The sequence below is a fragment of the Passer montanus genome, unplaced genomic scaffold, assembly GCF_014805655.1.
Source record: "Passer montanus isolate IOZ18808 unplaced genomic scaffold, ASM1480565v1 scaffold2, whole genome shotgun sequence".
NCBI classification, from domain to species: Eukaryota; Metazoa; Chordata; class Aves; order Passeriformes; family Passeridae; genus Passer; species Passer montanus.
In genome coordinates, this window is record NW_024366591.1 from 17899524 (window position 1) to 17911296 (window position 11773).

General features: G+C 50.2%; 2 protein-coding genes across 2 annotated transcripts in view; one reads left to right on the plus strand and one right to left on the minus strand.

The window, feature by feature from the left end:
• LOC120501118 (T-cell activation Rho GTPase-activating protein-like) overlaps positions 1–1241 on the minus strand; it is a 44591-nt gene extending 43350 nt beyond the window's left edge. Inside the window, exon 1 of the mRNA XM_039706862.1 lies at positions 1196–1241. Coding sequence (XP_039562796.1) covers positions 1196–1231 — 36 coding nt within the window. The 5' untranslated portion in view covers positions 1232–1241. The remainder of the gene's footprint in view (positions 1–1195) is intronic.
• Positions 1242–1937: 696 nt separating this feature from the next.
• LOC120501401 (T-cell activation Rho GTPase-activating protein-like) lies at positions 1938–11465 on the plus strand. Its single transcript, XM_039707611.1, has 4 exons — positions 1938–2031; positions 9844–10039; positions 10547–10664; positions 11099–11465. Exons 2-4 carry the CDS (start codon positions 9938–9940, stop codon positions 11164–11166), a joined length of 288 nt encoding a protein of 95 aa, XP_039563545.1. The 5' UTR covers positions 1938–2031; positions 9844–9937; the 3' UTR covers positions 11167–11465.
• Positions 11466–11773: the final 308 nt, after the last annotated feature.

The window sequence follows — 11773 nt, forward strand, 5'->3', positions numbered from 1 at the left end:
TTTACAATGTTTCTAAGACAACTTTGAAGAAAATGTAACTATTATTCGTTTCGCTTTTTTCCTCTAAACTCATTTTTGTTTTGGTTTAGTTTTTTGATGTAAACTCTCTAATTGGAAAAAAGTCCATTTCTGCTAACAGCCCTTGTTCTGAAGAGCAGGGGGAACAATGGAAAACCAGATCATTTGTCATGTAAAATTACAAATTTTATATTTAGAAGCACTGAAGCTACCACTTAACATCCACACATCTCTGTGTAAGGGAACCATGCGGAGAGCCCCCCATTTTTTGCAGAAAAGTCTATATGTCAGATGTGACAATGTCATGAAGCAATGGCACTTTCCTATGCAGAGATTCAGTCTTCAGCGATATTCTTTTTGTTTTCCAGCCAGCACCTCGCTCCTGTCTGAGGTCAGACTAAATGATGTAAGGCTCCCTTCTGGCCCCGCAATCGATGGGCTGGTGGCCGGGGCTCCTCTCCCTGCTGACAGCAGCGTTCGCTGCAGCTGAGACCCCCCCGGGGACCAGGCTTTGCTCCTGGGCTCACACCACACTGCCAGGTGCTATGGGACAGCGTTCACAGCGTGCACTAAAGTGAAACATGTTTCTTACAACGATGTTAAACAACCTCTCCAGAAGAACAACAATAAAAAACATCTTAAACTCTTCCCCTCACATAGATATAGCCAAGAAACCCACCAGCTTTATCTTAACCAATGTCCATTTACTCGTGGCTGAGTAAATGTTTGTTTGTTCCGTTTTTCAAGACTGCTGCCCTAACACGCTGCCAGAGCAGTTTGACAGTGCAGTGATATCGTCAAGCACTCTCTTTAAATTCCATTTCTGGCAAGAAAGGCGGAACTGCACGTACCGACCTGGCCTCTGCTCATCTGACCCTGACTCCACCCGGCTCCCGTGACCCCTTTCTCGGGATGAGGAGAGCTCTGCGCTGCAGGGACCACGAACCCCTCTGCGCCCAGCAGTCCGGCCCCGGCCCAGTGCCCTGGGGCGCATCTCCGGTGCGCGGGAAGTCCTGGGTTTGCTTGTCACCAGATTCAGGACCAGGCTCAGATCCCCGGCAGATCCCAAGCTATCTCTGTGCCCCAGTCACCCGCGGCAGCAGCAGCCGCCTCCGCTCTCACTCCGGGAAGGAGCGCGGCTGCCCCGGCGCTGCCCCGCTCCGCGCCCCGCACTCACCGCCTCGGGCGCGGGGACCGCCCGCGGCCCCGGCATCCGCCCGCTCCCGCTCCGGCTCCGGCTCCGGCTCCGGCTCCCGCTCCGGCTCCAGTGAGCGAGACCCCGGCGCCGGCCGCCCCCGGCCCTCCCCGCCGAGGGAGGAGCCGCTCCCCCCGCAGCAAACCCCGGGGGTCCGCCGGCATGCCGAGCGGGCCGCGGGCAGGGCTTGCCAGAAAAGGGGAGGCAAAAATCAATCGGCTCCCGTGACCCCTTTCTCGGGATGAGGAGAGCTCTGCGCTGCAGGGACCACGAACCCCTCTGCGCTCAGCAGTCCGGCCCCGGCCCAGTGCCCTGGGGCGCATCTCCGGTGCGCGGGAAGTCCTGGGTTTGCTTGTCACCAGATTCAGGACCAGGCTCAGATCCCCGGCAGATCCCAAGCTATCTCTGTGCCCCAGTCACCCGCGGCAGCAGCAGCCGCCTCCGCTCTCACTCCGGGAAGGAGCGCGGCTGCCCCGGCGCTGCCCCGCTCCGCGCCCCGCACTCACCGCCTCAGGCGCGGGGACCGCCCGCGGCCCCGGCATCGCGCCCGCTCCGGCTCCAGTGAGCGAGACCCCGGCGCCGGCCGCCCCCGGCCCTCCCCGCCGAGGGAGGAGCCGCTCCCCCCGCAGCAAACCCCGGGGGTCCGCCGGCATGCCGAGCGGGCCGCGGGCAGGGCTTGCCAGAAAAGGGGAGGCAAAAATCAATAGGCGCGGGGAGAAAAGAAGTGGAAAGTGACTTACAAAGAGAAAACCCTTCACGGGTTCTTCACAGCCAACCTTTCTCAGCCAAGCAGGACTATTACTGAGGCGGCGTGGCAGGTATGAATGTAACACCGCAGGGTGTCAGACAGAGCGAGCACCAGGGCTGGGCAACTTGCAGTCGAAATTTGCGTCCATCAGGAATGAAGGAATGAGGGATGGGACCAAGCGGCATAAGAGAGAGGGGTCTATGTCACCACTGGCTCGGATGTAAAGACTCTGTAATGTCATCCATACAAGTGTCCACTTAGGTCTTAGGACATTCTCATTGTCCTGGACACAGGTTTGGGGAATCACCCTTTTAATTCTGGTAAGAATGGCACAAAGCTCTTACGAAACTGAGATTGTCTTTCTACTACCCAACGTCCTCCATATTCTTATTGAAATCTAAGTAACCCAAGTGCTGGGAAGCTTTATCACTTCAAAGTGGATTATTTCTTCTACAGACTTGCCTGTACTTAACCATCTTATTTTACAAGTGACCTTTTCTCACTGAGTTGTGCTGCTTGGCAGCTAAATTTGCAGTATTTGTTTCAAGTAATGATGAATTGTCTCCAGATGGGACACTTGCTCTTGCAGTCTGGATTATGGTATTTTCACTAGGAAAAAAGCATAGGAACTGCTCTTTCCCATGAGTAGGACAAATGTCCTGTCAAATCTGGGCTGGTTAATAAGAGCTCCAGTTTGCCCTTGAAGAGGGGGAGGGATGAATTATCATGTCCCTGACTGCCCACAAGGAACTCCTTAGGGGGAAAAAACCCCAAACAAAACAGCATAATACAGCACTTTTCAAAACCACTCAAACCCTTTGAAAGTACAGGTAGATACAGATCCCCACATTAAGTTGTTTCGAATGACAGCAGCTCTGCCTCTGCCTGTGTACAGCCAGCTGCTGCCCATCAGCCACCTAGTTCTGCCAGCATTTTCCTCCCTTTCCTGGCTCTGTGTGATTCAGGGATTTCTAGAGGGCTTCTTGGTTTGTTTGGGTTTTTTCCTCTTGTATTTTTTCAGCTTTATTACTGAGAACATCACTTGTACCAAATATTAACAAAACTTCATTTCAAGCTGCTGGGTCCTCTCTGTGACATCCTCTGGCAGCCTGCAAAAAATCAACAGGGAAGTTACATGAGATTTGGCATCATCACTGCAACTATTGTGAAGGCTCAGTGAAGCCCTCCAGGACATGAATGCAGGCCAGATTTTCAGGAAGTTGCAATATGTTCCCAGACAGCATGATCAGCAGTGATTGATTTCTGCATTTACAAATGTGTTTATTGTTTTACATTAGTTCAAAGTGGACAGATAAGAGGCCTCCAGAGAAGCGAGAAAAACCATTGCTTTGGTGTTTAGATCAGAAATGTTTTCTGTATTGATGCAAAGAGAGGAAATTTTTTTCTAAGGTCACACAACATCTTGGGCAGGACCTTTCAGCATGTAAAATATTGGCTAATTTAAAGGTGACAACTGAAGACTAGAGTGAGAGAAATCAGAATTGCAAACATGGTCATCTTATTTCTTACAATTCATATTTCTTTTGATGCTTATGCTAAAAAAAGAAACTGCTTTGATCTGCACAAAGCCTCATATGTTTTAGCAGAGTAAGATTAACTGGGTTGCCTAATTAAAACAGGCACTCACCAATTAAGATAATAAAAAACTGCTACTTGAAATTCAAAAGAGACCAAGAAGTTAAAGAGACACTTATCCAAGAGCTTAGCAGGTTTTCATTTGCGGATACTTAGGGGGAAAAAAAAAAAAGGTGAAGACGCACTCTGGAACGCAGCCCAGTAAAATCAGAGAGGAGTCTGCGGGCTCCTGTGAGCTTCATTACCAAAGGGCCTGCTGCTCGCCAGCCCCTTTGCCTTTGCACTCCATCTGCCACGTCTTGTACGCACTGAGACCCAGGCTCTGCCACCATCACTCGTGCTGACAGTTCCCCTCAGGTGTCCCCAGCAGCACTGCTCCGACCACCTGAACAGTGCAGGACCTGTGCCAGCTCCTGGGTTTTCCTTGGGACTGGGACAGCGTTTCACTGACATTTGCTCAACATGGCTTTTTCTTCCTCCTGGAAGCTTTATGCAATACAGCAGCAATATTATTGGTGGTGGTGTTGTTGTTGTTTTTATTATAAACAATAATAACAATAATAATTAGTTCGAAGAACTGATGTAAATTCTGCAACCTGAAGTTTCTTCCACATTTATTTGCACCATCTGAAGCTGACTCAGTCTCCTCTGCCTGCTGTTTCTAAGGGAATCAGCCCAGAGGAGAACATATGTATGTTCAGGTATATGAGCATATTACCAGCCTGAGAGTTCGTATGTGCACGGGAGTGTGGTGGGTTAACCTCTGCTGGCTGCCAGACGCCCACCCAGATGCTTTCTCATTTTCCTGCCTGAGCAGGACAGGGGGACAAAAGCTGATTCAAAAGAAAATCTTGTGAGTCTTCCTGATCACTCCTTGGCCCTCGAGCTGGTGAATCATGGATGGGAAGCAGGGAGCCTTGGGGGATGTATATTGCTGATGGTGTGCCATCGTGGCAGCCAGGGCCGCATGCTGCTCTTTGACGTGCAGCAATCCCATGGCACAGGGTCCTCCAGGAGGCTGGGCAAGGCAAGCACTTGTTTCAACTTCTCTGAATCGATGGAACTGCATCAAAAGCCCATCACTGTCTTTTTGGGTTCTTGAAGTAACCTCTCCTGAGACAGCCTATGCCAAGGACACACATGGCTTCTGAGCTGGTCACAACAGTGTACTTTTGCCATTTGTCTCCTGCTAAGCTCACCTCAGCCCCCAGTACAGCTTTTGGGATCACCCTGTCAATCCAGAATTCCAGATGAGTTCCTCTCCCACGTGCCGTAATGGCTTTAGGGTATGCTGTTCACTAGTGTCTAGCAATACTTTAGACTTCCATGGATCCAATGTGCCAGGCCAGCAAATCCACACAGCCCAGTAAAGCTGGTCACCCTTCTCCTCCTCCTGATCAAAGGCAGTGACCCTCTATTAGAGGCTGGAGACCCTTGCAGTGTCAGACCAAAAGTCCCTTTACCAAAATAAAGAGAGGCATTCTTAGTCCTCTTCTGTAGCAGGGAGACTGCTGGTTGCCTTCCTCCATCCACAGATGATATATTCAAGCCTGGTCAGTCCATATAAAGTGGTGAATTTCACACAACCCTTCTGCACTTGCTCATGTACAGTGGCTATCAGCATCTTTGGAGACGTGGTTGTCATGCAGGTCACTGTCACAAGACTTTCCAGCACTGCTAGTAGTCTCACATACTGGATGCCCTCTTCAGTGGTAGTGGCAGCAATCTGCTTGCCAGACTGGTGGCTGTAATGTTTCAACATATTTTGAAGTCTGGCCAGGTTTCAGGGCTGGTCATTTCTTTCACTTCCTCCTCTTTTTGCCTGCTGAAGGACTAGCTGCCTGATCAGATCCTTCCTCCTCCTGCTCCTGTACTAATTGCTGGTATGGACCCATTGACATCTGCGTCCAGTGTTTCTTTTTGACTGCTAAAGTAATTACTGTAGCTGGGACTTGGGTCCCTGTCTTATCCACAGTGTTGGCACATGTGGTTTAGATCCCTGTCTCGACCACGTTTCCCTGATGGTGCTGAAGGGAGGCTCAAGAAGCACAAGGAAAGCCCCAACGCAGAGCCAAGAGCTGCTGGGTTTCACTGGAGCAGGCAAGGCACCCTTCCATCAAGTGCCAGTTCAACACGCCTGTAGAGGTGCAAGATCACAGGCTATGGGAGGTGATAACCCTGCCAGGCAGCCACCAAGTCCTCCCACACACCATGCAGGCACCCAGGGATCACTGGCCTAAAGCCTTGTCACCTCACGGCAAACTGGCTCCTCGTAACACCAGAAGCAGTTTCCATGCAAATGACAAGATGATGACATTAGCCAAGTCATTGGGTAAGGATGTGGTGAGGACCTCTGGAGAGGAAGGCAGGCACATCAGTCCCGGAGGGGAAGAGAGAGGAGCGAGCCCTCAGCTCCCCACAGGACAGCCCTCCTGGCACAGGAGCAGTGCCCGTGCCAGGGCCAAGGCAGGGCTGCTGCTTTTATCAGAGTGCTCCCAGGCACGGCGAAACACAGAGATAAGCACTGCAGCAAGAGGAGCTGAAAGCAGCCAGTGCCCAGCCCGAGGCTCTGTTACACTGTAAATCAAGCGAGCCCTGTGAGCCATGCAGAAGCCTGACAATTATCAGCTAAGGCAGCTATAGTACACCCAGATCAAAACTGGCTTTATCTCGTGCCCAAGTAAAAGACTGGTGGGATGATCTTGGCTGGTTCCCAGATATCCACCTGGATGCTGCCTCACCCCTCCTCCTCAATTGGACAGGGGTAGAAAATAAGGTTAAAAAACACCTCAAGGGTCAAAGACAGTTTAATAAAAAAAGCAAAAGCTGTGCATGCGACCAAAGCAAAAAAAGGAATTAATTCCCTGCTTCCCATCAGCAGGCAGATGTCCAACTACACCCTGGGAAGGAGAGCCTCAGCTCATGTAATTGTAGCTTGGGAAGACAACCACCATGATCCTGCTTTCCCTGAGCTTCTATGAAAAGTGATGTGCAGCCTCTCCTTTGGGTGCTGTTTGCATCAGAGGGCTGGTGTGACCTGTGTGATCTGCTGAGCCCTTGGCAGGGACCATGCCCTGAAGGAGTATCTTACTTCATGTGTGTGCTGGAGGCAGGGGCATACCTCTGTAGCCCAGAAGGTCTCTGCTGGAAGGAGATTTAGCAACAGAGGGTACCTGACTCTTGCACGGGGCCACATGAGCACTTTACACCTGGGGAAATGTTCCCTGCACAGCTGGGGGCCGGCACCTTGTAGCGTGGGTGAGGCAACCTCTGTGCCTGGGTTGGTTTGTTCAGCTCTCCAGCTGCTCTTGAGGGACTCTTCTGGTGTTTATGTCCAAGTCCAGAGGTGATGTCATCCCCAGATGGATTTTCCTGTTCAGGTCAGCTAACTAGGTGGAGGTGTATCATGGATCATACCCAGGACTGCTGCACATAGATCAGGCACTCCAAATTATTTGGATCTGCATATGCCAGGATGTTCCACAACACTGCTCAGGAACTGTATCTCGAAGGAAAAAAGGCACATCTGCACTGGAAAAGAGGCACATCTGAATCCTTTTCATATTCCCAGCCCTGACTGGCAAGAGCTGCTTGCAAAGGCAGTCCCATGGTCTGGAGGGAATCTGGCATCAGGGAGCATGGGATGAAGCAGAATTTGTCCCTTGAGGCCAAAGAGCACCAGAGCAGGTGCTGGTGAATCCTGAGCAGTGACACAGCAGGAATGCATTCCTTCTGGAAACACTGCTACAAGTACATTGCATAATGCTTGCTGAGCTCTCCCTCCAGGTCGCCAGGAGGAGAAAATGTTGGTGTTTAGTGCAGGCAGCTACTTAGCTGGGGACTGGGGTAGGAGCAGTGTCAAGGGTCTGTGCCAGGAGCTCTGCTCTTGGGAAAGCAGCCAGAGATGCAGGAGGAAATGAATCACCAGTGGCAGCTCTGGGACTACAAACTAAATGAGTTTAATGCAGTGTGCAAACAGAACAAGGCTCATCCCTGCACAGGGTTTGGTAATAAGCCCATGATAATCTGTGCTTTTTGAGGTACAGCATGCATTTTTCAGTGGGCTGTTGAGTGTTTAATTTGGTTTTATACACTGTGCTCTACGTGTAATTGGGGTTTGAGTCTGTCTATTTGATTTCAGAAGTTAAGCAGTAGAAAGAAGGGGGTGTCCTGACATTTCCACTGGACTGTGGGACTAGATTTCCACATGGACAATGTTCCTGGACATATTTTCAAAGCACTCAGCAGCTTGAGCTCTTCTGAAAATTTCCCCCTTTTTTTTTTTTTTGCAGCCTATGTGGGATACAAACTTTTTGAAAGATTTGCTCCAGAGAACAACTTCTGGTTTTCAGTGGTTTAACTTAGCCACATCCTTTTTCTTCATGAATATTTCAGGAAGATTTCTGCGACAACCACAAACAAAACCCCAGAAATTCAGCATCCTGCCAATCTGTGTGCTGAAGCCTCTGCTTCACCCTCACAAAGTGTGCTGGAACTGTGGCACACAATTTCTCCCACCTTCAGCTGAGTCACCTTATAATGGTGGCAGAAGGCTAAACAATCAAATTCTGGCAAGAAGGTGATGAGGGCTACTTACTGGGACATCCAAAAAGATGCTTGAACATAGGTAGGATAATGTGTTTTCCTCCAGTCTCAAAGGACAGACTGAAACAGCTCTGCTGAACTTTTGAAAGCTGAGGTGTGGTGTGGAAACATTCGGCAGCTGCAGTTAAAAGGCCCTGAAACTCACAACTGTGGTGAGGACTGAGTAGAGGACATGTGGACTTGTCAGGGACATTGGACTAGATGATCTTTAAAGGTCCCTTCCAATCCAAACCATTCTGAGTCTGTGCTTGTACTGTGGGCAGTGTAGGCTGACCCTAAGTTTTGGTTCCTCACGTTACAGTATCACCAGACTTTGCAAAGGGTGGACACCACTGGGGTTCAGCAGAGGAGGGAAGTTCAGACGGGTGTCACCAGTGCAGGGTGTGCAATGTGAAAAGGTGACACCAGCAGTGTCCTTCCCGGCGTTTCTCCAGCTGGATTGCCGTGGGCAGTCCTGCCCTCTAGTGCCTGCAGCGCCCGCTCCTCTGGCCTCCGTGGAGGATGCTGCGGCTCTGAGCCGGGAACAGCAACTGGAAACCCCCGTGGCCTCCCCTGTGCCATGACGAGTGCAGAGCCAAACTGGAGGAGAAGCCCTGTGAGAAAGTGAAAGGCTTCTTATCAAATCCACAGAGGAGGTGGACTTCTTATCAAACACAAAGTCCAAACTATTTCCTTCCAGCTGACATATCCAGGAGTGCAACTTTCCTCGATGCTCAAAAGAACCTGCAGCTGGCACCTCCTGCAGCAGCCAGGCGTTCTGCAGCACCCGTGCCTGGCTGTGCAGCCCCACGTGCAGTCAGGGCTATGTGCCAGACCCATGTGCTGGGGAGCAGCTGCCCCTCTGGAAGCCAAGACCTACATCCAACCACCTACCTGCATTTCTGTGTCTCCTCAGCTCTGGGGTGATGGATCACATCATCACTGTCTCTTTTTCTAAAGCATCTTGAGGGTCTGAATGACTTTTTGATTTTGGACTTAGTGGTGGCAGCACATAGGCTTTCTGAAGAGGATGTCCCTATCCCTCTCCATGTTCCTGTCTCCTGGGTTCATGAATTTCTGGCTCACAGTGTTCTGCTTAATCTACATGTCTGAATATTTTGTAACACTCCCAAGAAGCCTCTGACTGGTGAGGATGGAAAGACACCCTTGCCAGTCACTCCATTTTGTCCAGGGCTGCTGGTGGCAGCCCTATTAAATGAAGAGGATAGGAAGAGGGCAGAGGCTGCAGTGCCTCAGCTAACACGGTCACGGTGCTGTGGGACAGGCACTCACACGGAGCCTTCACAGCCGCTGGGGGTGAAGTTGGGCACATGGAGACCATCATTGTGTTTTGGTCGTCAGGAACAGTAGGTGTGGGGGCTGACTGGGAGTGCTTTGAAAGCCCCACAGCACAACCACAGGCATTGGGAAGCCTCCAATGACACCTCTTGGCATCATTCTATCTATTCCAGGACATGTGTTGTTCAGTGTTGCCTTTCCATCAAGACCTTGTAATTCAAGGTGTCATAATTAACCCCACACTCAGCTGCAGATAGGGATTTCTGAAAGATACAGAGAGCACACACATGCCCCTTTCTGGAGGAAGTGGTGTCACTCTAAGTTTAATTGAGACTTGCTCAAACTGAGAAGCAGAGGTCACCGCACCATCAACTAACGTGACATTTTGTTTGTGTTCACGCAGGGTGGCTGACAAGCTGCCGAGACCAAACCTCGTCTTGCTCAAGCTCTTGCTCTCTCTGCTCCACCACATCAGCCAGAATGCCCAGACCAACAGGATGGACTCCAGCAACCTGGCCATCTGCATTGGCCCAAATATGCTGAGCCCAGGGACGGAGAGCGCGCTCCCGCTGGAAGTGCAGAAGGAGATGAACGACAAGGTGCGCTGAACTCTCCGAGCAGCCGCTCCCTCTGGGGCAGTTCAGAGCCATCCATAGGGATCCATGCCACTGCCATTGCAGCAGCTGAACAGAACAGCACCCCTGGGCCTTGGGGGTGCCCCTCAGCTCAGGTGTCCCTCAGCCTGCGATGCCATGGCATGGGCCAGGCTGGCCCTCACCTCCCCTCCTCTGAGCAAAAGCAGCAGCTGCCCTGCAGCCCCTAAAGTCACAGCACAGCTCCTGCAGACTTTGCATGTGGAGGGCAAGGGGCACCCGTGGCCATTGTCAGCCCTGAGCCCTCGGGCAGCAAGGCCAAAGCTGTGGCTGATGGTGTTCTGTCTGTATTGTCTGCAGCATCAGGCCTTATCCCCCCATGGTAGATTCAGCCTTGGACTTTAAGGCAGAATCCTCCCTGTTCTGTGCTGTCCTTCCTACAAAGACAGCAGGCAGGGTCAGGAAAGAATCTTCAATATGTCTTGACTGAAATGGGCTGTTTTCTGTGTGCAGGTGACAGTGTTGGTGGAGTTCCTCATAAACAATTGCTTGGAAATATTTGAGGAGGACATTGCCTTCCCTGCCTGTGCCTTGGCTGAGGAGTCACCAGAGCACACAGACAGCTCCACAGGTATGAGAAGGGACTGGGGAGGTCACCAACTGGGCCAAATTATTGAATTTGATATGTGAGTACATCTGTGGAAACACAGAGAGTTGCTGCCAGTTCAATATGTTAATGAAGGGTTTTTTCTACAGGAATGCCTTCCAGAAGGTCAAAATTACAACACTCACAATCCAGACTTAAATCCAAATGTTAAATATCTGATTCAAGCACATTTTGTTACAGATGTGCTGAGACTTCAAGGCTCCTTCTGGCAGGCCTAAAGAAGAGGATAATTCTCCCAACCTAACAGATCTAGAGGTCTTTATTTTGTCACCGTTTCTCAGGAGGAACAGGCTATGAAAAGAAAGACACATTTTCAGTGTAGCTGATATCCTATCTTTGTCCTTTTTTGCACTTGCCTTATCAAAGTTAACTGCTTCAAGAATTGTTTGTTCTTCAAGGTGAGACGAAACTTGAAGGTTTCGATGCTGGCTTCAGAAATCTGTGGTGTGAAACGTCCTCTCAATAACCATTTTCAGAAGAGCAGAACACATTACAGAGAACGTGACATCACAATGTGCACAGATGCCTCGTATATGATTTTAGCTGTGTTTTGAGTTTTGGGTTTTGTTTCATTTCATTGTTCATTTACTGGATAATGTTTGCCTTACTGAATTGTCAAGTTTAAAAATCACAGGAAAATCCTGCAGTTTTGCTTTTTAGAGCTGAATTCAGAAGAGCAGCAAGTGAGGTGCACAGAGGGAGTGAGGAGGTGCTTTTCTGAAGAGAAAATCCTCTCCATTTTTCACCCAAGAAGAAAGAGGAGTGGCCACGCAAATGTGGCCATGCAAATAGGAAAAGGAGAGGTGCAGTTCCCCAGCCACTGTCAAAACAAATCTCCTGTATGAACAAAGCTTCTGATGCAAAACTGGGCCAAAATCAGAAAGGAAATTCTCCTCACAGAAGGTATTGAAACAAAAAAGTCTTCAATTTACACCATGAGGTTAAGTGCAAAATTAAGGAAGATGTGCCTCCATGTGCACTGGTTCTGCTGCTTTAGCCAAGAACTACATTGCTGAGAAATGCTGTCCCCTAAAAAAAGTGTCCAGCCCAAGAAGGGGCTGGGAACGCAGAAA